The sequence below is a fragment of the Pipistrellus hanaki genome (genome assembly GCF_964339955.1).
Source record: "Pipistrellus hanaki genome assembly, chromosome: 2".
Lineage (NCBI taxonomy): Eukaryota > Metazoa > Chordata > Mammalia > Chiroptera > Vespertilionidae > Pipistrellus > Pipistrellus hanaki.
This window is the reverse complement of record NC_140504.1, coordinates 49,403,600-49,428,633: the sequence shown is the minus strand read 5'-3', so window position 1 is coordinate 49,428,633 and position 25,034 is coordinate 49,403,600. Positions and strand designations below refer to the sequence as shown.

The following is a 25,034-nucleotide window of genomic DNA, read 5'->3' as shown; positions in this document are numbered from 1 at the left end:
CGGCGCCCGCCCCGCAGCCCCGAGCTCCCTCCCGCAGGCTGTCCGGGCCCCGCCCTCTGTCCGCGGCGCCGGGCGCGGGTGCCACACACTCGCTCCAGGGCGTTCACCGGGCAGATGGCCGCCCGGCTTCCCCGCCCGCTGCTGCGGAGAACCGGGGTCCGCCCACCGAGTCCTGCGAAAGCCTGTGGCCGGCTCCAAACCCTCTCCCTGAGCACTGAGCACTCACATATGAACACACCGAACCCTGTTCTTCCTTTTAAAAAAAATATATTTTATTGATTTGTTTTACAGAGAGGAAGGGAGAGAGACAGAGAGAAACATCGCCGAAACCGGTTTGGCTCAGGTAGGGGTGTCGAACTCAATCAGAGAAGAGGCCAAAATCTAAAATCCAGCCTAAATCGCGGGCCGAATGGTTTACTGAACAGTCGTAAACTGACAATGTCATAAACTGACAGCGGAGTGCAGTGATGACAGAGCGGTGCGGGCCACATTGCAAGGCCTGGCGGGCTGGATTTGGCCCGCGGGCCTTGTGTTTGACACATGTGGCAGAGCGTCGGCTTGGGGACTGAAAGGTCCCGCGTTCGATTCCAGTCAAGGGCATGTATGTACCTTGGTTTCGGGCACATCCCCAGTAGGGGGTGTGCAAGAGGCAGCTGATCGATGACTCTCTCTCATTGATCTTTCTAATTCTCTCTCTCCCTTCCTTTCTGTACAAAATCAATAAAATATATTTAAAAAGAAAAAAAAAGAATATCGATTATCGATGAGAGAGAATCAGCTGCCTTATGTGCCTGCAACCAAGGTACATGCCTTGACCAGAACAGTCCGCAGGCCCACACTCTATCCACTAAGCCAAACAGGTCAGGGCTGAACCCTGTTATTTCTGCCCCCACGCTGTTATTTCTGCCCCCCCCCCCGCCCAAACCCGTAGGAACTAACAGGGCTACTGGAAGAAAAGGAGGTTTCATGGACAATAACCTCATAGGGTGATCTATTCATAAATTCCTGGGTAGTCATCCCCAGAGGACATTTTTAGAAAAAGGCTTATTTTTGCCATAGCAGGTCCTGTCCTTTGCTTCTGCGCATCTAAGGCTTAACACACCTCAGACCCCTACTAAAACATGACCACCCCCAAGAGTTTGTCCTGTAATTGGACCCCCAGCTTGCTTTTCCCCACCTCCATGTGATCTTCCTTCTGTTCCCTCCATAATCTCAAAGGCATAAAAGCTGCAAACTGTTACTGTGAATAGCATTTGAGATCTTGCTTCCCAACATATGCTGTGGGTTTAGCTCAAATAAACTCATAAAAAAAAAAGTCTACTGGTTTGGACTGACTGGTTTGGCCAATAAGAAGATTTGAGGGAGACCACTGGGAGAAAATCACATGGCAGGGTGTTCTCTGCTGGAATGAACCTTTGAATGGGACCCTTCAGGTTCTATAGATGTGGCTAAGGCAAGTAGATATGCGATGTTATGGGGGAAATATATAAAACAACTTTTTATTACAGTTTATTCTTTTTTTTATCTACATGCTTAAAAGTGGCTCAGAAGAAAGAGGTGAGTCAACTTCCACATTTGCTGAGAAGCCTCCAGGGAGAAAAGGGGTTTAAATTGCGGCCCTTTCTCTTTGGCGTTTCAAACAGTTATTTGAACAAGGCTCTGTTAAACAAGGACTTAAATGAATTGTTCTTTTTTTTGTTTTTAATATATTTTATTGATTTTTTACAGAGAGGAAGGGAGAGAGATAGTTAGAAATATCAATGAGAGAGAGTCATCCATCAGCTGCCCCTTGCACACCCCCTACTGGGGATATGCCCGCAACCAACCTACATGCCCTTGACCGGAATCGAACCTGGGACCCTTCAGTCCCCAAGCCGACGCTCTATCCATTGAGCCAAACCAATTTTGACTGTTCTTGTTTTTTGAAAAAGGTTTTATTTAGCTAAAAAGAAGACCAGTCTTGGGGCATGAAATCCAAACCACCAGCAGCATACATTTCTGTCATCATGGAATTTGCAATCATTTTTGTTTTTTGTTTTTAAATGTTTTTTATTGATTCCAGAGAGGGGGGGGGGGGGAGAGAGAGAGAGAGAGAGAAACATCAGTGATGAGAGAGAAACACTGATCAGCTGCCTCCTGCATGCCCCACTACTGGGGATCAAGGCCGAAACCCTGGGCATGTGCCCTGACTGGGAATCGAACTATGACCTCCTGGTTCATGAGTAAGACACTCAACCACCGAACCACATGGGCCAGGTTGCAGTTGTTTTTTATTCACCAACTGGGGGGTGGAGGCGTGGGAGAAAGATTTAAGCTGCTTGAAAGAGTGCAATAGCTACAGGCAAAGGGGGTGGGCAAAGGTAAAGTAGCGCCAGCTCTGGAATAGGCGCAGAGCCCACAAAGAAGTGTCCGCTCCTCTGGACTGGTGGGCAACAGTCCAGAAAGTTCATGCACAAACAAGAAGTTGGAAGGTTAATTCTTTTTGAGTAATTGTATAAGTAATCACCTGGAAATTCATCTGAAGTTCCAACAGACATGAATATGAGCAGCCTTTTGTCAGCTGGTCCACACTATTAACAGGCTAACTGTTCTGTCTCTCTCACCCTCAGAATTTTCTCCTTGTGAACTCACAGACTACAATGGTCCACATAAGGACAGCTCGCTGGAGAAGACACTAGGGACTCTAAGGAGAAGATCACTACAAAGATAATGGAAGTTGGAATAGTAACCAACATAATTTTGGAGAATTTTAAGGGAGGGCTAATTTCATACACAGCTTGGAAACTCTCAGACCCTGTCAGAAAGTCTCTGACACTGGAAAAACCCTGGAGAAAACAAATGCATGTTTAAGCTAATGAGCTGTGTAAGCTGTAGGGTGGAAAGAGCTGAGAAAAAATGGAGTGAGAGATTTTTTTAAAAATTCAAAATGTAGGGAAAAAACTTTGTAAGTAAAGTTTCACCTCAGAGTTATTTATAATAGTAAAAAAGTAGAAATAATCAGTCCTTCAGTAAGGACATGGCAAAAATAACCAATGGTATAACCTAATGGAATAAATGCAACTATTAAATTATGCTTATGAAAATCATAATGCAAATAAAATGACAAAAATTACATGTGACATTATGAGTAGTAAAAAATCCGGTTACAAAACTATGACTTTTTTTAAATAAACACCAAATTAAAAAAAAAAACACTAGTAGAAAATATACCATGCCAGAACTGGTTTGGTTCAGTGGATAGAGCGGTAGCCTGCGGACTGAAGGGTCCCAGGTTCGATTCCGGTCAAAGGCATGTACTTGGATTGCAGGCACATGCAGGAGGCAGCTGTTCGATGTTTCTCTCTCATCAATGTTTCTGACTCTCTGTCCCTCTCCCTTCCTCTCTGTAAAAAATTAATAAAATATATTTTAAAAAGAAAATGTACCAAATATTAATAGTTATGTAGAACAATTTAATTATGGATTTTCCCCTACATTTTTCTCTACTTTACAAATGTATTATAGTTAGAACACAACAAAATCAAAACATTAACTGTAAGCCCTAAAACTCAACAGACGCCGAAACAGGTTTGGCTCAGTGGATAGAGCGTCAGCCTGCGGACTGAAGGGTCCCAGGTTCGATTCCATACAAGGGCATGTACCTTGGTTGCGGACACATCCCCAGTGGGGGGCGTGCAGGAGGCAGCTGATCGATGATTCTCTCTCATCGATGTTTCTAACTCTATCCCTCTCTCTTCCTCTCTGTAAAAAATCAATAAAACATATTTTTTTTAAAAACTCAACAGACTCAATTGCCAAACTGCCAAGTTATTTTTATTTTGTCAAAATATTTAACAATATAAAAAAGTTCATATTTCTTCATAGTCATACCTTTTCCCAGTTTTCAAATTTTCAATAGTAGAAACAGCCAAATGCTGCTGCAACACAGAATAAACTGTCCTACAAAACAAACAAAACAGAAAACACACACAAATTCAGAATGTTAGGATGAGTAAAGAGTTAGATTTTCTGAATGTAGAAATAAAATTTAAATGAATGAACTTTATGTAATACACATTCATAAAATAAGTATTCCCATTTTTTTTCTGACTTATCAAAGAAATAATATATGAAACTATTATAATTTCTTGGAGTAAATATATTACCCATCTCAAATAACTGTATTATAGTATCATACATAATAAAAATAACAACTCTGTGTCAAATTCTGGATAAAGGTAAATGGCCTCTAGATGTTTGTTCTTAATTTAGAAAATTCATTTTTCCATCTTTTTGCTCAGAATCCTAAAATGCTTTCCAGATCCCAGTTAAACTTTTAAAGACACTTTTTAGGTATTTCTTATAGGAACTCCACCTGCCTCAGCAACTCCTGGCCTACCATCCTCACCTCCAGCCTGGCAGTGATGAGAAAAAAATCTGCTCAAGTACCTAATTTTAACCAAAAGCCAAATTCTTTGGTTAGCCAAGTTCCCTGGCTCCCTGTGTAGGATGACTGTGAGTTGAGTGCTATCTGAGGTGAGGGACCTGTTTTTGTTTTTGTTCTAATTTTCAATCCCTTATGCACTGATACTTTTGTAAAATATAATGAAAATTAATAACTAGGAAAACAAAATGAAAAAAGAAATACAGCCTAAAAATTTTATTATTAGATATAATGAACATAAAATTGTCAAATTCTTACAAGAGTTTCCAAACCATTACACTCAATTTATATACTTATCTTGTCAAGGACCTGTGCCACAGGTTCATGGCCCTGGTCTGGGCTCCCAGTCTGATTGGCTGCTCAACAGTGTCGCCAGAGTTCTCCGGCAGGACTGAGCCAGGCTCTCCACGCTGCAGGGCAATTACCCACTCAGAAGCATATGCTTTTCTCTCCTCTCACTTCCTCATCCTCCACTGGTGCTTCCAGGGATCTTCTCCCAAACAATAAAGTACTTTAAACTCTGAAAATGATACCTAAACACTCAACCAACTGAACTAAAGGTACACACAGTACACTAACTCAGCAACCTAAACCAGGCTCTCAAAAATGATTTTTAGCTGAAACCGGTTTGGCTCAATGGATAGAGCGTCAGCCTGCGGACTGAAAGGTCCCAGGTTCAATTCAGGTCAAGGTCATGTACCTTGGTTGCGGGCACAGCCCCAGTTGGGGGGAGAGGGGGTGCAAGAGGCAGCTGATGGATGATTCTCTCTCATCAATATTTCTAACTCTCTATCCCTCTCTCTTCTTCTCTGTAAAAAATCAATAAAATATTTTTTTAAACGATTTTTAGACACCGCACCCTCCAATCCTGTGTTCTAAAATCTGATCCTGGGAATATTGATAACTAAAGTTTTATACTACATATTTGTTAATTTGAATATTGTCTGGCCCCCACTGTTTATAAGCTCTCTATAGGCAATAACCATGCCTGTCTTATTCACCCTTTTATTCCTAGCACCTCCAGTACAGAGATTGGCACATAATAGAAGTTCAGAATAACCTTTTGGATGAATGAATTACATTGTATAGCAACTTGGGGAAATATAAATGTTTAACTCCAAAAAGCAGGAAAAATCATCACCTTAACTTGAAATCTTCCCCCAGAGAGCTGATAATTAAAGATTTACATAATACTTCCCATTGTTCAGCCCTTGATCCCTATGGTAGTTGAGCATAATATGAAACTTTGGTAGGATCATAGAGTTTTAGAGCTAAAAGTTACCTTAAGATTTACTACTACTAAAGCAGCTTCCAAATCTGGCAGTAAGCATAACCATGTGAGAAACTTTATTGATTTTAAAGATATTTTTAATCCTCACCTGAGGCCATGCTTATTAAGTTGAGAGGAGAGAGAGAGAGAGAGAGAGAGAGAGAGAGAGAGAGAGAGAGAGAGAGAGAGAGAAGAGAGAGAGACACGCAATGTAAGAAAGAAACATTGATCCATTGCTTCCTGAATGCGCCTCAACCAGAGATCGAACCAAGTGAGCTACCTGGCCAGGAAAACATGGGAAATTTTTTAAAAATTCATATTCACTGATCCAACCCCAAGCTTATGTGATTAGAATCTAGTTGAGAAAGACCCTAGCATCTGTATGTTAAACAAGTTCCTTAAATAATTCTTAGGCAAGCCACAGCCAGCCCTTGGGAAAATCTAGAATAGTTTCCTAATGTTACTGATACAATCAGATAAAAGTCCAATGACTTACCTAAAGTCATTCAATTAGAAGTTACAGAGCTGGAAATGGAACCTCTCTCCTAATTCACTCAACCCAGTTTCTGTTCTACGCTACTGTACTTAATTCTGACCCTACTATTTCACAACCTGGGAGCATTTGGACAGAGGAAGCAGGTACTAAACATTAAAATTTATAAAACATTCCTGCCAATAACTTCCCAATGTTTAAATGAAAACTCTTTTGAAAAATTCCTCTTTATTTTTGGCTAGTTTTGAGAAATAGCTTTAAGATAAAGTAACTGTTTTGATTAGTGAAAGAAAAATTCACCTTTGCTCATGGAATCCCTGACATCCAAACTTCTTTGCAGCTTAGCAAAGTGCTATTTGACTATTAGCACTAAACAATATGCAAATTCAAACTTGTGAAGAGTTATGTCATCTGCACACATATAAGTCTCCTTGCCTATAAACAGCACACTAGGTTTCTGCTTTATTTTTAGTAACACACACACACACACAAAAAAAAAGGACAGTAAAGACATCCCATCCAGAAGGAGTCTGAGACAAATGTCTAAAACTAAAGTGTGCTCACATCTCAATAAATGGTAAGTAATTTCCTCTGGAATGCCCCCATGTCCTTTGAAAGAAAGGAAAGGTTCCCAAACAGACTTACATTCATAAAAACATCTTGAGTGTAGTTGTCAGTGTCAGCATCCCAGAAACAGCGGGCAGCCATGCTAAAAAGTGTAAGATTGGAGAATTACCAACAACATAACGGGACCTGAAACATGAATCTGCCAGCAGCAAACGTTTTCCTTGATGCATTCTTTTAGATCAGTGCTTCCAAACAGAACAGCCTATTTGTACAGCGGAGTATGCCAGGTAAACTCAAGGGCCTGACTCACAGATAAGGTTGCTGGCAGCTGGAGGTGACCAATCAACCAATCGATGTGTCTCTCTCACATCAGTGTCTCTCTCTGCCTCTCCCCTTCCCTTCCACTCTCTCTAAAAACCAATGGAGAAAATATCCTCGGATGAGGATTAATAACAACAACAAAAATCTGAAATATCTGGGTCATACCAAAACCCCCGAACTATAGAAAAAAGAATGCTGTCTATATTTATATACTCGTAAAGTTGTGTCAAAAGGGTTTAGAAATAATATGATGTAACAGTTTGTAGCAATTCAGTACGCCCTCCCACATCAATCAGGAAAACTAGGTAAAATGAATCGGAGTTGCTGAAGCAAACAGGACTGGGGGAGCCAAAATTCCACAGAGGTGAACCGCTAAGAGGTACACGGATATTCTGCACTGGAGTTCTCCTGGGGGTGTTCGCTAACTCTGGGCACACAGCTAGAGGCTGAGATATGGGTTTTGTCCAAGTACGGGAAAAATAAACCAGCTGGACTAGAGAGGGAAAATAAACCAGCTGGACTAGAGAGATAAAATTGCAGGGCCAGAGAGATAAAACTGGAGACTTGAAGGACCAAGATCCCTGTAAAAAAGGAGAGAGCAGAACTCAGCTTTAACATTACAGGGAGGGTTCCCCCTCACGTTTGCTAAATTGTGAGACTGTGTAAGTAGAACTTAAAAAACTAAGAGTGCTGGGAACAATAATATCCTCTCACCAAAATATATGTATGACCTAACTCCCAGAACCTAGGGATATGTTACAGTACATGGCAAAAAGGGTTTTACACGTATATGCTTAAGCTAAGGATCTTGGATGGGGACAGTAACATGGATTACCCAGGTGGGCTCAGTGTAATCACAGGTCCTTATAAGAGAAAGAGGGAGGCAGGTGGGTCAGAGCCAGAGAGATATTTGAAGATGGTATGCTGCTGGTTTTGCAGAGGGAGGAGAGGTTTGTGAGGTAAGGAATGCAGGCAGCCTCTATACGCTGGAATAGGCAAGGGAATGGATTCTCCGCTGGAGCCTCCAGAGGGAATACAGCCATGCCAACCCTTTGATTTTAGCTCAGCAGAACCCATTTTGATTTATGATCTCCAGAAATGTAAAATAATATATATGTGCTGTTTTAAGACACCAGGTTTGTAATTTGTTACAGCAGCAATAGGAAACCAATGCATCAAGGGAAAAGGCTCTAAAATGAAGAGTAGTTTTGTGCTGAGAAAACAAGGACTAAAAGTCAGTACTTGTTGGAGTGGGGCTCTTGGTTGAGAAACTGGAGAGCTACACTCAAGAAAGAAGGATGCTTAATTCTCACAATATCCTTGTGAAGGGGCGTTATTGTACAAGTTTCACAGATGAGAAAACAAACCCGAAAAAGTTAGAGAACCACCCAATGGACAAGCCCTGCCTTGAATAATGGTTGCAAGGGACTGAATAGGATGACATTGCTAAGGGCTTACTCCAGTGCAAGTCACAGAGAAGACAGTGGTAATAACAGCGGGACAGCAATAGTAGCGAAGATGTAACAGCCGTGACACCCTTGTCCTATTGAGGTTGCTGGACGATCACAATGAATGTCAGTGATGAGGCCAGTTACACAGTTTGCAGGACCCAGTGCAAAATGAAATTGTGGGGTCTGGCCAGAGGCAGGGAAGTAAAAAAAATTTTAAATTAAGTAGTGGAGGAGGGGTGGGGGAGAGGAGAGGAGGAGGCGGAACCAAAGATAGAGAGGGCTTTATCAAAACTACAACAAAACCTCAGCTCAGCTCAGTACCTGACTGGATTAAGGTGAGCAGGCCATACTCTACCTGAATCGAAAAGGAAATGTAAACCCTCTTTGAAAGAAAACAGTATTATCTAGAGATTCTACAAGCTGTTTTTTAACACAATGCCCAGGATTCAAACTAGCATGCCAAAGGATAGAGCCATGAACAATTATCAAGAAGAAAAAAAAATCAATGGAAACAGATTCACACCTGATCTAGGTATTAGAGTTAGCAGAAAATGACTAACATAGCTGCTATGACCAAAATGTAAAAAGGGAGGAGAGAAGAAGGATAGAGAACATAAATTAAAGATAAAGAATTTCACCAAAAACTAGAATGTATGAAATATTTAAATGGAAATTCTGGGGCTGAAAAATATAATAACTGAAATTAAGAATTCAGTAGGTGGCTTGAATAGCAGATTAGATACAACAGAAAAGAAGATTAGTCAACTGAAAGACAGGTCAATAGAAAAATATCCAGCCTTGCACTAACCGGTTTGGCTCAGTGGATAGAGCATTATTGGCCTTTGGACTGAAGGGTCCCAGGCAAGGGCATGTACCTTGGTTGTGAGCACATTCCCAGTAGGGGTGTGCAGGAGGCAGCTGATAGATGTCTCTCTCTCATCGATGTTTCTAACTCTCTATCCCTCTCCCTTCCTCTCTGTAAAAAAATCAATAATATATATATATTTTTTAAAAAAAAGAAAGAAAGAAAAATATCCAGCCCTAGCTGGTTTGGTTCAGTGGATAGAGTGTTGGCCTGTGGAACAAAGGGTATCGGTTTTGATTCCATTTAAGGGCATATGCCCAGGGTTGCGGACCGATACCCAGGGGATGGGGAGAGGGAAGGGGGTGCAGGAGGCTGCTGATCAATGATTCTCTCTCATCATTGATGTTTCTATCTCCTTCTCCCTTCCTTTCTGAAATTTACTTTTTTTAATTTTTTTTTTTTTTAAAGAAAAATATCCAAACTGAAGCACAGAAAGCAAAAACAAAAATTTAGTCAAGAGCACAAGAGATGTGGAATATAGTAACAAATCTAAATACATGTAATTGGAGTCTGAAAGGTAGAGCAGAGTCCAGATGGTGTTGCTCAGTGGTTGAACCCGCGAACCAGGAGGTCGCCAGTTCAATTCCTAGTTAGGACACATGCCCAGGTTGCAGGCTGGATCCCCAGTAGGGGGTATGTCGGAGGCAGCCAATCAATGATTCTCTCTCATCATTGATGTTTCCATCCTTCTCTCCATTTCCCTTCTTTTCTCTGAAATCAATAAAAACAATTTAAAGTTGGGGGCGAGGGGGGGGGGGGGAGACAAGCAGAGCAAATAGAATACAAGCACTAGTAGAACAGAAGCACTCGTTTAAAAGATAATGGCCACACCTGGCACCCAGATCTTAGTTCCTAATGCCGTTCTCCAATAAAATGGACCAGGGCTCCTTGGAGAAGTGGCTGATTCTAGGCTGGGGAGGGAATGAATAAATATGGAGTAGCACACAGTGCAAGTAAGGAAGGAAGTGCTCAAAAAAATCACAACGGTAGAGTATGCCAAAGGGACACAGGAGTCAGCTGAAAGAGCTCAAATGGCCAAAGCTGGAACACTTTCAGTAACAAAATTAAGTAATGCTGAATTGTAATCCACAGTATAAAAATCCACGAGTACATAATGAAATAAGTAAATGAATGAATAAAGAAATAAAAGAAAAAGAGACAAACCTATGCTGAAATTTCCAAATAATTTATTTATGCAGCTATTCTGCTCTCAAGGAGGTAGAGCATAACTCCCTGCTCCCTAAGTGTGGGCTTCACATGGTGATTTTGTATAGTGTGAAAGGGGAGGAAAGAGTAATTTTACAGGGGAAAACCTAACAAACATTACCTGAGGCACATGAGCATATTAATGGGAATAAGTCATGTTGATAATATGTACCCTGATATGATATGTTATGATGAGAAAAGCACTTTACCTTTGATCTTTCTCCCAAGAACCTATTATGAGCAGACTACTCATGAGCAGGCAAATCCCAGTTGAGGGAATTTCTACATAATACCCAACCAGGACTTCTCAAAACTGTCAAGGTCATCAAAACCAAGGAGAGTCTGAGTAACTGTCACAGCCAAGAGGAGCCTAAAGAGACATGAAATGTGATATCCTAGAGAAGATTCTAGAACAGAAAAAGAACATTAGGTAAAAACTAAAGAAATGTGAATTAAGTATGAACTCTAGTTAATAATAATGCATCAATATTGGTTCATTAGTTGTGACAAATGTATCATTAACATCCTACTATACTAATGTAGGATGTTAATGATAGAGGAAACTAGCTGTGGAGTATCTGTACTATTTCTCCAGCTTTTCTACAAATCTGAAACAATACTAAATAAGAAGTTTATTTTAAAAAAAAAAAAAAGGTTTAATTTTAAAAAGATAACGTCTAACTTCCATAAAAAGACTGTATAGGCAAAATGGCCCCAAAGGGGCAGAGACCAAAGAACAAGACAGAAAAGTTCAATTTATGTGTTAACAGGTTTAATAGAGAATTTACAGGAAACACTTGTCTTGACTGGCTGCAAAACAGTCAAATCTCCATCTTTCCCCTCCAAGACCACCATCTTTCATCTCCACTCAGAGACAGACCTACATGTTCCAAAAGACAAAGAAGCCAGATACCAGCAGACCCTGGTGCTGGAGTGAACTAAGAGACAGGCGGCTTCTGGAGCTTCTTGTGCAGAGGAAGAAGTAACGGAAGCTCTGTGACCAGCCGGAAACCTCTGGACACATTCCAGAGTCCACCCAGGAGAAGGGGAAGAGAAGTCAAAGGTCCAGAATCATTCACTCCGAAACTAAGCAGGTGGATTCACCTCAAGATGGAGTCTGCTCTGTCCACACACTGAGAATTTACCCAAGCTTATTCAATGGCCCACTGATTCCATGGGCTCTGAGAACCCCACACTGAATGAATAAGAAGAAAATCATATACACCAGAGTTAAAAAAAAAAAAAAAAAAAAAAAAAAAAAAAAAAGCAATGAGGAAAACATTCTAATGTGGCTAGAAAGAAAAAAGACAAAGGAACAGTAAGACTTACAACTGACTTCTCAACAGAAACAATGGAAACTGGAAGACAGCGTAATTATATCTTTAAAGTGCTGCAAATGGAAGGGCACGTACATTTCCTTCTATTCTTTCAATAAGGAATGTTAATGCATTACTGAGCCATCTTCTACCGTGTAAAGGAGAATACAGCAGAGCAACAATACAGGAGAGCCCATGTCCTTGACGCTGGCGAGGTACCACTCCATGCTTGGTCTATTACCTGGTGTAGTATGTTTTGAGAAGAGAGAGATGCCTTCTGTTTTATTTAAAAAGGAATAAAAAGAATCCAGAGTTAACTTGAAGAAACTACTAATTGCAAAAGATGGGACAATTTAGAGATCAATAAGGATAACCACAATGGATTTAAACACATAAAATATATTTAAAACCATGGGTTCATAGATTTAAAAAAAGAGAGAGAGAACTCATTGTTAAGCTCTGGAAGATGCTAGGGAACCAATTCATTATTCTGAATATTATTAAAATTATCTTCCCACTGAAAGTGGTTTGGCTCAGTGGATGGAGCATCGGTCTGCAGACTGAAGGGTCCCAGGTCCGATTCCAGTCAAGGGCATGTACATTGGTTGCGGGCACATCCTGGTGTGCGGGAGGCAGCTGGTCAATGTTTCTCTCTCATCGACGTTTCTAGTTCTCTAACTCTCTCCATTCATCTCTGTGGAAAATCGATAAAATTTATTTAAAATAAATAAAAAAAATAGCCGAGACCGGTCTGGCTCAATGGATAGAGCGTCGGCTTGGGGACTGAAGAGTCCCGGGTTCGATTCTGGTCAAGGGCATGTACTTTGGTTGCGGGCATATCCCCAGTAGGGGGTGCACAAGAGGCAGCTGATCGATGACTCTCTCTCATTGATATTTCTAACTCTCTACCTCTCTCCCTTCCTCTCTGTACAAAATCAATAAAATATATTAAAAAAATATATAAAAATAAAATAAATAAAAAAATAAAAATAAAATAAAATTATCCTCCCTTTCCTGTACAAGCTATACCTCATTGTAATGAAACAGTTGAAAGAAAAGCCATTCTTAATAGAATTCCAGCAAATAAATAAAGAACAATGCTAGAATTAGAAGGTCACTATTTTGTAACCTCTGATGAATCTAGGATAGCTGCTAAAACTATTAATGGTTAAGCTGATAGGGAACTTTACAATAGATGGATCTGACAGTATCTGAACTCCATGATCAATCTTAACAAAAAACAGACAACCAGACATTTTCTGCCTCCTGATGAGATGCAATAGGATGCATACTAAATACCTATGCAATATTCTTGCCCAAAACTCAAATCTCCAACTGATTAAGATTATATCTAACTACTTATTTACAAGAAAAGAGGAGATATAAGACATAGTAAATAATACCAGGCACCACAATCAGAAAATGACAGAATATAGATAGGATACTCTACAAGACAAACACAATTTCTTAAACAAATAAACAGTAAGATTAAAAAAAAAAAAAAAAAGACAGAAAGAGCAAAAAGAAGGAGAGAAGTTATATATTAAGAGAAATTTAAGAGATAATCAACCAAATATAATGTGTGGACTTTGCCTGGATTCTAATTTGAACCAACTGTAAAATCCTACATAATAAAAGGGTAATATGCAAATCAACCGAACAGCAGAAAGACTGATAGCTATGATGTGCACTGACCACCAGGGGCAGACGCTCAACACAGGAGCTGCCCCCAGCTCTGCAGGACTTGATAGCCAGATCGCAGACTTGATCACCAGATCAGAGCCTGCTGGCCAACCTCTTGGTCCCTTCCCTTCCCCCTGCCCACCCACTCCCCCCCTCCCCCTCCTGGCCAGCAGGCTCCAATTTGGGCGATTGGAGAACCAGGGGCAGGTGATAGGGGGGGGGGGGGGGGCGGTGCTGGCTTCCAGCAGCCAGGGGAAATAGCCCTGATTGCAGGCCAGGACAAGGGACTGTACCCATGCACAAATTTTATGTGCCGGGCCTTTAGTATATAAATATAGACACACACACACACACACACACACACATATATATGAAACAACTGGGGATATCTGAATGCTAATTGGATATTTTATAATATTAAGGACTAACAATATTTAGATGTGATATTTTATTATATTAAAGGGTCCTTATAGTTTAGACATATATACTGCTGTATTTACAGATGAAATGGTATGACGACTGGGATTTGCTTCAAAATAAGCTAGAGGGTAGGTTCCCTGGTGGTCTAGTGGTTAGGATTCGGCGTTTTCTCAAAATAAGCTAGAGGGGGCAGTAGATATATAAATGAAACAACATAGGTATGTGTTGATAACCTTTCAAGCCAAGTAATAGATCCATGGGAGTTCCTCAGTCCCTCCACTTGCACTTGTTTTAAATTTTAGACAATAACATTTTTAGAACTCCGGCGGGGGGGGAGGAAGGCCTTGTATGCCATGCTTTAGAGTTTGGCCTGATCACATTTAACCAAGTCAATTTAAAGGAGTTTATACCTGACAAGATTTTAAATAAACTCTGCGTAGAGCCTGTGGGGAGAAAGTAAGGTGTACTCCTGGGAGATTGGTCTGGTACGCAAAATGAATTGTGGAGGAGGGAGATCAGAGTCCAGGAGTGCTGATAAGGGGCTGCTGTAAGTATTTCTGGCATCCAGATTACAGTGAGTGCAATGGGAGAGAGTACTGGCTACATAAGATAAAAGTAGACCTTGAGTCAGTAAGACCTTGGTAATACTGTGAGAGACAGAGAAATTAAAGTGACAGGCTGATTTAAGGAGAGGAAGGGAAAGAAATTAGGAACTCGTTAACATGTTAAATCTGGGGTGACAGAATAGGAAAGTATTTCTGAGCCTCTCTGTGGTCAGAAAATCTCCTGCAGCCTTTTGAACAAATGGTAGAGAACACCAGATGAAGAGTACTGTGCTAGGATCAGAAGTCTGAATTCTATTAGTGACCCTGACAGCAGGCATATCTATAATTGCGAGCAAGTCATGCTGAATCTCATAAGTATCATCATAAAATAGGGGAACTAGACACTAGAAAGTATCTGTAGTACCTTTCAAATTTAACATTCTATAGTGAATATGCTCAGTGATATTATTTACAAGTGTATTTTTAAATTCATTCAACATATATTTTAGCATTGTCTTACAAAACTAGAGGCCCAGTGCACAAAAATTCCTGCACTGGGGGGGTTGACGGGGGGAGGTCCCTCAATCCAGCCTGCGCCCTTTCATAGTCCGGGACCCCTCAGGGGATGTCCACTTGCCACCTAAGCCCACTTCCCGGGGAATCAGGCCTAAGCTGGCAGTCAGACATCCCTCTGGCAGCCCTCGAGCCCTCAGGAGATGTCCAACTTAAGGGGAGCGGGCCTAAGCCACAGTTGGACATCCTTAGTGCTGCTGAGGAGGAGGGAGAGGCTCTTGCCACCATCGCTGCGCTCACAGCCATCAGCCCATGTGGCTGAGTGGAGCTCCCTCTTGCGTTGACCATCTGCCCCCTGGTGGTCAGTGCACATCATAGTGACCAGTCGTTCCCAGTTGTTCGGCCATTAGGATCAATTTGTATATTACCCTTCTATTATATAGGATACTATATTGGGCACTGTTTACAAATGGAAACAAGAGTTTAACTCTTGTGGATAGGAAAAGACAAGAAATACATATTTTGAAATCGCCCATACAAGAATGACAGTTTGAGGTCATGAGAATGAATGAGCTCATTGAGAAAGCATATTGAAGAGCAGAAGAATAAGAACTGAGCCTTGAAGAAAGCTGGTAGCTGGGGATAGAGGGGATAAAGAGGACCCAGTGAAGAAAAGAGAATAATCAGAAAAAAAGGAGAGAAACAAGTTATACAAGTGACATCAAGGCCAATAAAACCAGAATGAATTTTAAGAAACAAAAGCCCAGGCAAACACAAGAGCTAAGAAAGAACTTTTAGATTTGCTAATAAGAAGGTCTCAGACAATTTTAAAGAAATTTATTTTGGATAATGGTAGGACCAAAAATTGAGAAATAAGAAATATGGGAAGAAGCATATATACATAGTCCCATACTGTCTTTGGGAGCATCTATATATATATATAAGCTAAGAGACCAGAACAATAGAAACAACCAGTTGCTATGACGCTCACTGAAGCCGGCCAACTGGCCCGATGGGGCGGGCCAACCTCCCGCAGCCCTTCCCCCACCCCTGCCAGCCAGCCCCAATAGGTCCAGATTGGGGTGGGCTGGCTGGAACCCACCTGTGCATCCCACCGGGCCTCTACTATATACATAAGTCCTAAAACACTTATCAGCCTACAGATACTATGAAAAGTGAATTACCCAATGGAGCTCACCAACTGTCAACCTCAGTGTTCAGAACCAGGATCTCCTGGGTTCACAGTTGCATTTTGTTATATTGTCCTTTACTCCCACTTGCAAAACACAATCATACTGAATCGTAAAGAGGATGAATACCTCATAAGAAACACATAAGAATGAAATCAAGAAGGAAAAACAATGCCCTAGCTGTTTTGGCTCAGTGGATAGAGCATTGGCCTGTGGACTGAAGGATCCCAGGTTCAATTCCAGTCAAGGGCACATGCCTGGGTTGTGGGCTCGGCCCAAGGTGCAGGAGGCAGCCAATCAATGATTCCTTCTCATCATTGATGTTTCTCTCTCTCTCTCTTCCTCTATAATAGAAATTAAAATATTTTTTTAAAAAAGAAAGAAAAACCAATTACTCACAATACTCCTTCACCTCTTTGTTCTCCAATAACTACTTGCACCACCATTTTATATCGATCAAATCCCATGGCTAGAAATGAGGAAAAAAAAAAAAAAGATGTTATCTGTAAGCAAATATATGGTAAAATTACTTAATGAAAGCAAATTTGCCTGGAAAATAGCATAATCATTCAGTCTACAAACACTGAGTATGATGATAAGCTTGGGAGTCAGGGACAAATCCTAACTATAAGCTTAGTATGTATGTAACCCTATACAAGCAAAATCCTGAAAATTCTCACTAACAACAAATCTGGAGAGAAGAAAACTGAATGGATATATTTATCTTCCCTGCTTTCTGACCAAGGAACAGTGGAAAGAGTAACAAAAACAAAAATGTGAAATGGGCAAAGTTGAAACAGAGCTCTCTTTAATGAAAATAAAAGCTTCAGGATTGCCAAAACCGGTTTGGCTCAGTGGTAGAGCGTTGGTCTGCGGACTGAAAGGTCCCAGGTTCAATTCTGGTCAAGGGAATGTACCTGAGTTGCGGGCACATCCCCAGTAGGGGGTGTGCAAGAGGCAGCTGGTCGATGTTTCTCTCTCACTGATGTTTCTAGCTCTCTATCCCTCTCCCTTCCTCTCTGTAAAAAAATCAATAAAATATTAAAAAAAAAAAAAAAAAAAGCTTCAGGATTATATAGTAAACTAGAGGCCCAGTGCATGAAATTCGTGCACTGGAGGGGGAGAGGTCCCTCTCAGCCCGGCCTGCACCCTCTCGAAATCCAGGAGCCCTTGGGGGGGTGTCCAACTGGGGAGCGGGCCTAAGCCATCAGTCAGACGTCCTTAGCGCTCCTGCAGAGGCCGGAGAAGCTCCCACCACCACTGCCGTGAGCCCAGGTTCTGGCTGAGTGGTGCTCCCACTGTGGGAGTGCACTGATCAGCAGGGGAAGCATCTGTCCCCTGGTGGTCAGTATGCATCATAGCAGTTCAGGCAATTTGCATATTAGCCTTTTGTTATATAGGATTAGGATAGCAATCTGGACACAACAGGTACCCTTCCATGTGGGGCATGAACCATAATTAAAGATACTTAACAAAATCTCAGAAGATAGACCCCAAGTTATTTTTAAAAAAACACTGCACATAGGCCCTGCTGAGGTAGCTCAGTTGGTTGGAGCATGGTCCCATGTACCAAAGAAGTTGCAGGTTCAATCCCAGGTTGAGGAGTGTACAGGAGGCAACCCATTGATGTTTCTTTCTCTCCAACCAGGCAAAGGAGCATGTATTTTTTTTTTTTTTAATATATTTTATTGATTTTGTACAGAGAGGAAGGGAGAGAGATAGAGAGTTAGAAACATCGATGAGAGAGAGTCATCGATCAGCTGCCTCTTGCACACCCCCCACTGGGGATCTGCCTGCAACCAAGGTACATGCCCTTGACTGGAATCGAACCCGGGACCCTTCAGTCCCCAAGCCGACGCTCTATCCATTGAGCCAAACCGGTCCCAGCAGGAGCATGTATTTTTAACAATAATTTTAACAATGAATTTTCATTAAAATTTAAAGAAAATGCTAACATACAATTAATGTGGGTGATGAAAATACATAGAATATTTTCTTTATAGTTTTCTATATTTTTTCATTTCTAAAAAATTAAGACATAAGACACCAAAATATTAAATAGTATTTACCTTTAGGTAATTAAAATTTATATACTTTAAAAAAATTGTCTATACAGTAGTCCCCACTTATCTGCAGTTTTTCTTCCCGCCATTTCAATTTCCTTGTCAATCGCAGTAGAAAATATCAAATGGAAAATTCCAGAAATACATCACTTATAAGTTTGAAATTGTGGACTGAATAGCACGATGAAATCACACACTGACCCATTCTGTCCCACCCAGGCCTGGAATCATTCCTTTGTCTATATACTGTACTCAACACCCATCCTTTAGTCACTTAGCAGCCATCTCAGTTATCAGATCCACTGTATAGGTATTGCAGTGCTTGTGTTCAAGTAACATATTTTACTTAAATAATGGCCCCAAAGCACAAGAGTAGTGATGCTTCAATTCAGATATGCCAAAGAGAAGCCATAAAGTGCTTCCTTTAAATGAAAAGGTGAGTGCACCACAGAAAGATTTTTTGGGAGAAAGATACCACATAACTTTCTATTCACATAACTTTCATTATAATATATTGTTATAAACATTCTGTTTTTTTCCATGTCCTTCTTTTATTATTCTGTAAAAGATAACAAAATATACAGAACAAAGTTTTCCCTTTTTAACTAATATAACCATTTTATTTTACGTTATTGTTGTTAATCTTATAGTGCCTAATTTATAAGTTAAACTTTATCACAAGTATGTATGTACAGGAAAAAACATGGTATAGGTTCGGGACTATCATTGATTTCAAGCATCCACAGGGGATCTTAGAACATATCCCCACAAATAAGGGCAGACTACTGTATTGTCCAAGTTAACTATAATGAAAATGTATACTTATTACAAAGATATTTCTTCTTTTCAAAAAGTGATATTTAAAAAAAAAAAAAAAAAAAAGGATAGCTAGAGAGGGCTTTTCAGAGAAGAAGGGAAAAGAGAAGATAGAAACATCAATGATGAGAATCATTGATCGGCTGCCTCCTGCACACCCCACACTGGGGATCGCAACCTGGCCATGTGCCCTGACCCAGAATCAAACTATGACCTCCTAGTTCATAGGTCAACTCTCAACCACTGACCCACACTTGCCAGGGTCAGACGGTATAACATTAATAAGAAACATTAAAAAAAAAAATGGTTAGGTAAAGCAAAAGATTTGCTCTGCACATGTAGTTTGACAGCAGTAGAGGGTTGAGTAGGCTGAGGAATCGATACCTTGGTGGGACAAACAACCAAGAATTACTAGTATTGGGGAAAGGACCCTATATTTTCTGCATATTTGTATTTCCTGAATAGTGATTCCATACAATGTCTTATTTCACATCTTTACTCTTTCCCATCACTTTTAAAAACCACATGAGTAAAAGTTACCATATAGTTGAGGAGAAAATTTAAATTAAAGAAAAATGTGTCTTGAATAGAATCCACAGCTTTTGTCCCTTGTTTAAAGATGGGGAAGGAGACAAAGGGATAAAACTGATGACCATTCTTACTTTTTAACTTATCTTTGATCGTTTCGGACAGGCGCTTTGTGAGTGAAGGAGTTTCCTCCGGAGAGTACTCGGTGGTCGCCAGCTCCTCCTTGAGCACCGCGTGGATGCATTCTTTAACCACAGAGGGTCTGAACCTGCGGGAGACAGGCAGACATCCCATTGGTCACTCCAAACCCCACTTCCCTTCCCGGCTCAGCTTCCTCTAGCTCTCCGTCACTGGAACCATTTCATCCTTTTTCATATTGTTTATTATAGAAGTAACAAAAACAAATAAAGAAAATACGTCGTATCTCTCCCCTGAACTCCAGACCACATCTTCCAACACATATTCCATCTGGATGTGCAGGAGCAACTCAACTTTAAACATCCAACACTGAGCTTCCGACTGTCTCCTTTCCCCAAAACCAGGTCCTCCTGCCGTCACCTCCATTCTTCCAGTTGCTGAAGCCACAACATTTGGTGTCAGTCTTGTTGCCTTTTTCTCTCACAGCCCATATCCCATTAATAGGCAAATCTTATCAGTTCTACCTTCAAAATAACCTAAAATTCATTCTCACCAAATGACTGCCACCACCTTGCTCCAAGCTGCCATTACTTCTTGCCTGGACTACAAGGACCTCCCAACAAGTCTCTCTGTGCCTGCCTTTGTCCCCCAATCCTGTTCTCAACATAGCAACTGGACTGGTCCTGTTAAACTATGTGCCAAACCATGGCACTCCTCCATGCCAAACACCCCACATAGTTCCGACATCAGAGAAAAAGTGATATCTTAATTGTGACTTGCAAGGTCCCATAGGACCTACCCTTCCAAACTCTCTGACTTTGTTTCCTACTCCTTTCCTCCTAGTTCTCTCCACTGGCCTTCACCATGTTCTTTAGCCACACGGGGCATGCAAACTTCGGAGCTACTGTACTGCCTGGACTTTAATTCCTCCTTTTATGCATAGCTAACTCCCTCACTTCTTTCAAGTCTTTACTCAAAAGTCACTTTTCCGCCCAGCGGTGTCTTATAATGTCTTAATTTTTTAGAAATGAAAAAATATAGAAAACTATAAAGAAAATATTCTATGTATTTTCATCACCCACATTAATTGTTAGTATGTTAGCATTTTCTTTAAATTTTAATGAAAATTCATTGTTAAAATTATTGTTAAAAATACATGCTCCTTTGCCTGGTTGGAGAGAAAGAAACATCCCTAATTCCACCACCCTAACAATGCCATTAGCATTTTATTTGTATTTGCCATCCTATATAATACAAGCCTAATATGCTAAGTGCCTGACAGGCCATTCGACTGTTCAACCAGCTGCTATGACACACACTGACCACCGGGGTGCAGACACTCTGACTAGTAGTTTAACTTGCTGCTGGGGTCTGGCCAATTGGAACTGGAGGAGACAGGCCGGATATGCCCTGAAGCCCTCCCTCTATCCCTCCCCCGCCCCATCATGCACCGGTAGTGTCCCTCAGCCTGGCCTGCGCCCTCTCTCAATCCGGGACATGCAATCTGGGACCACTCGGGGGATGCCCAATCCCCACAGGCCAGGCCAAAGAATCCCACCGGTGCATGGTACCGGGCCTCCAGTATATTATAACACCAAGTTCCTTTTCTGGGCTTGATTGTCTATGGCTGATTTGTCTCTCATGTGCCAAGTTACCAGGATGTTTTGTAATGTGGTTTAATATTTGGTAGTACTAATGGCCCCTATTACATTTTAACAGTATTTTCTTTGGTCTTCTGCCTGCTTACTCTCACAGATGAACTTTGGAATCATTGACAAATTTACAGGATTTGATCTGTTCAAAGTGTGGTCTCCCTATTAACAAACGTACTCTATCTGGCTGGTCTCCTAAGCCTTTTCCATTCTCAGTAAATGTTGAAAGTCTTCTTCAAACAAGTCAGAAATAATTTCATAGGATTATTCTTAGATATATTTTTTGTGAATCCTGTTCTGCACTGTTTTACAGCAGAAACCCTGGTAAATGTCATTCTATGCCTTTAGAATACTTCACAAAAACAACTAAACATCTTTTTTTTTTTAATATCCATTCTACCCACCACTGTTTATCATATTATAACCAAAGTTCTTGGCTCCCAATGTTTGCCAAGCATTTGATTCAGCACTCTGATTTTAAGCAACAGAGAAAGAGCTTGGGAAATCTTTCACTTTAATTTTTTTTTCACCCTGTGAAAATAAAGTTAGTGATGTGTCCTACAAGGCCTAGCAGAATAGCAGACTGTCCTCTGCACCAGACTGTATGCCTTGGGCCTCCTCCACACACACACATTCAGGTCCCCTGCCCTGCAGAGAAGTAAGCTATTCTGGCACGCGTATGCACACGGTACACTTCAAAATTCGGCTGAATGACATTCGACGCAAGCCGCTTGTTTCCTGCTCTCCCCTCTTTTCCATCCATCTCCTTTTCCTGCGTTCTCGTCCTGGGGCTCCAAGATTCTAGAGTAAGGTGACCAGATCATCCAGGTGTTGGCGGGACAGTCCTGATTTCTAACAATTTTTCCCGCGTCCCTTGGCGTTTTAAAAAAGTCCCGATTTTTAGTTGGTCCGAAGGTTGTGGGTTATTGTTAAGCTGATTAACAAAAAAGTCCCGATTTTTTGAAAGATTGGAAACATTGGAAAGATTCTTTCCAAAAATCGGGACTTTTTTAAAACGCCTCGGGACGCGGGAAAAATTGTTAGAAATCAGGACTGTCCCGCCAACACCTAGACGATCTGGTCACCTTCCTCTAGAGTCAACCACGCCCACTGGGCAACCTGAAGCGCTGCAGAGCTCTAACACTGCACCGCAGGCCGGGTCCTCTGCTGCCCCCTGCAGCTGAAGCCAAGAACAACAGCCCCCAGCTCCTCCCTCTCCAGCCCCGCCCGCCCCGCCCCCTCTCCCCGGATCCTTCCCGGCTCCCAGCGGGCCCAGCTGCCCGGCCCTGCAGGCCCGCGGGCCGCCCCGCCGCAGCGCGGCCTGTACCCGCCTTTGCTGGAACACGGGCCGCAGGATGTAGGTGTTCTCGGGCTTCCCAGAGATCTTGTCAGTGTCCAGCGTCCCGTCCGTCACGGACACGGACATGGACAAGGACGCGCCCCTCCCCGAAGCCATGGCCGGGACTCCTGGGCCCGCCGGCTGTCGCGATGAGGAAGGAACTGCTGCCTGCGGCGCGGAGCCGCGCAACGGTCGCCACGGCAACAGGCCCGCCCCCGGCGGCGGCGTGCGGAGGCTGCGCGCGCACACTCCGCCAAGCGGCTCGCCGCGGGACTGCAATTTCGGCCCAGATTGATGTTCTGCCTTGGTTTGCAGGATGTTTTGTGGCGCCTTAGCTCTTATGAACCGCCTCACCGTCTTAAGAAATTGACACGTGCAGGAGGCAGCTGGTCAATGATTCTCTCTCATCAGTGATGTTTCTACCGTATCTCTCTCCCTCTCCCTTCTCTGAAATCAATAAAAATATCTTTAAAATAAATTGACATGAAACCTGAGACCCACAGAGGTCCAAAGATACACAGCTAGTGAGCATTAGACCCCCCCGCCCCCCCCCCCACTCTAAAGCCTTTAAATCATGACCTGCGGGTCAAATCCCATGTTGCTGCCCGTGTTGCTCAGTGGTTTGAGCCTCGATCTAAAGAGCCCGGAGGTCTCCGTGGAGCTCCCAGGCAGGGCACTGAAAGGGTGAAAGAGAATAAAACTGGGGCAGAGACAAACGTGTTGTGCTTAGCAGAGATCTTGCAGAAAGCTTGCAGCCTTGAGCACAGCACAGCTCAGATAAACCAGGAGACACCTGGCATGGGAGGAACCAAGGACGGGCCGGACCCTTAGGTCAGCAGAGCAGCTTACAGCCTGCAAAAATGAACAAAAACCTCTTTCCCTGCTCTCTTCACTGATGCCTTTCTCGGTCTCAGCCCACCTGCACCCAGGTGATCAAGAATAAAGTCTCTTTTGATACATTATGGCCTCATATCATAGGTGGACAACCCCAGCCGACTCTGAACCTTTCAGGCACAACCGGGGTTGCAGCCTTGGTCCCCAGTAGGGACGACGGTGCAGGAGGAAGACGATCAATGATTCTCTCTCATCAGTGATGTTTTGATCTCTCTCCCTCTCCCTTCTTCTCTGAAATCAATAAAAATAATTTAAAAATAAATTGACATGTAACCTGAGACCCACAGAGGTCCAAAGATACACAGCTAATGAGCATTAGACCCCCCTCCCCACACACCACACACCACACACACACACACACACACACACACACAAACACACACTGACTCTCAAGCCTTCAAATCATGACCTGCAAGTCAAATCCAGACCTCAACCTATTTTGAATGTGTGAACAGATTTTATATTTTTTAATGATTTTTTTAAACCAAAAGAGTAGATTATGACGGGTGGAAATTAAAATTTCAGTATCTAGAAGTACAGTTTTATTGTCACACTAGTGTCCCAGTGCACGGATTCATGCACATTGGAAGGAAGTGAATTACACCCTCAGGTGCAGGGACTAATGTAGGTGGTCCCAGGTGCTGGCCAGTGGGGTGGGGCTGGGGTTGGACAAGCCCTGGAGCCAACCTCCCGCGCTCCCTCCACATGTGGCCGGCACCACCACTCAAAGGGCATCTGTGAAGTGAGTGGGGCTCCTGCAGCAGATGGGGTCCCTCGGCCTGGCCTGTGGGATCAGGCCAAAACTGACTCTCCGACATCCCCCTAGAGATCCCAGAGTGCAAGAGGAATCGAACTCCCTCCTCTCTGGTTTAGGGTGAGTCACCAGAGAACTGCTGCTGCCAAGTGATCGCAGCTCAGCAGCTCCTGCACAGAACATCTGCCCCCTGGTGGTCAGTGTGTGTCATAGCTACTGGCCGGTCAGACAGTCACTTAGCCTTTTATATATATAGATAATCTTTGCTGCCTTTGCTCTATTTGGCAGAATTGAGCAGTTGCAAGAGGCCTTATGGCTCTGAGTCTAAAATGTTATCTGGCCCTTTAAGCAGCAGTTTTCCGTGCCCTGCTATAATCCATAACTCCCAACCTGCAGTTTCCTCTGCCCGCCCACACCCCGGCTCCAGCCCAGCAGTCAGAAGGAGCACTCTTGGGATGCATTTCCTACTAATAAGCACCAGTCTCAGTCTCTGGTCCTATTCTACAAGGCTGTGGTATCCTGGCCTCTGCCAGCTTCAAAAACGAAGAAATCCCCCCAGTATTCATCCAGGCTTCCCTGGGTAATAT

The 25,034-nt window shown here is 42.4% G+C and overlaps 1 protein-coding gene across 1 annotated transcript; it reads right to left on the bottom strand.

Annotated features, from left to right (window-relative positions):
• Window positions 1-3,791: 3,791 nt before the first annotated feature.
• DYNLT2B (dynein light chain Tctex-type 2B) lies at window positions 3,792-22,998 on the bottom strand. The gene is made up of 5 exons (XM_084871766.1): window positions 22,792-22,998; window positions 19,805-19,938; window positions 16,663-16,732; window positions 6,832-6,895; window positions 3,792-3,939 (listed from the first exon to the last, which is right to left on the bottom strand). Exons 1-5 carry the CDS (start codon window positions 22,914-22,916, stop codon window positions 3,892-3,894), a joined length of 441 nt encoding a protein of 146 aa, XP_084727892.1. The 5' UTR covers window positions 22,917-22,998; the 3' UTR covers window positions 3,792-3,891.
• Between the last annotated feature and the right edge of the window lie 2,036 nt (window positions 22,999-25,034).

What these genes read in the sequence shown, in the direction of transcription:
- DYNLT2B (XM_084871766.1), bottom strand. Translation starts at nt 22,916, where the DNA reads ATGGCTTCGGGGAGGGGCGCGTCCTTGTCCATGTCCGTGTCCGTGACG. An exon ending in GATCAAAGATAAGTTAAAAA is followed by an intron (nt 16,733 to 19,804) that starts GTAAGAATGGTC and finishes CCTCATTTCTAG; the next exon opens with CCATGGGATTTGATCGATAT. An exon ending in CTCAAGATGTTTTTATGAAT is followed by an intron (nt 3,940 to 6,831) that starts GTAAGTCTGTTT and finishes TTTGTTTTGTAG; the next exon opens with GACAGTTTATTCTGTGTTGC.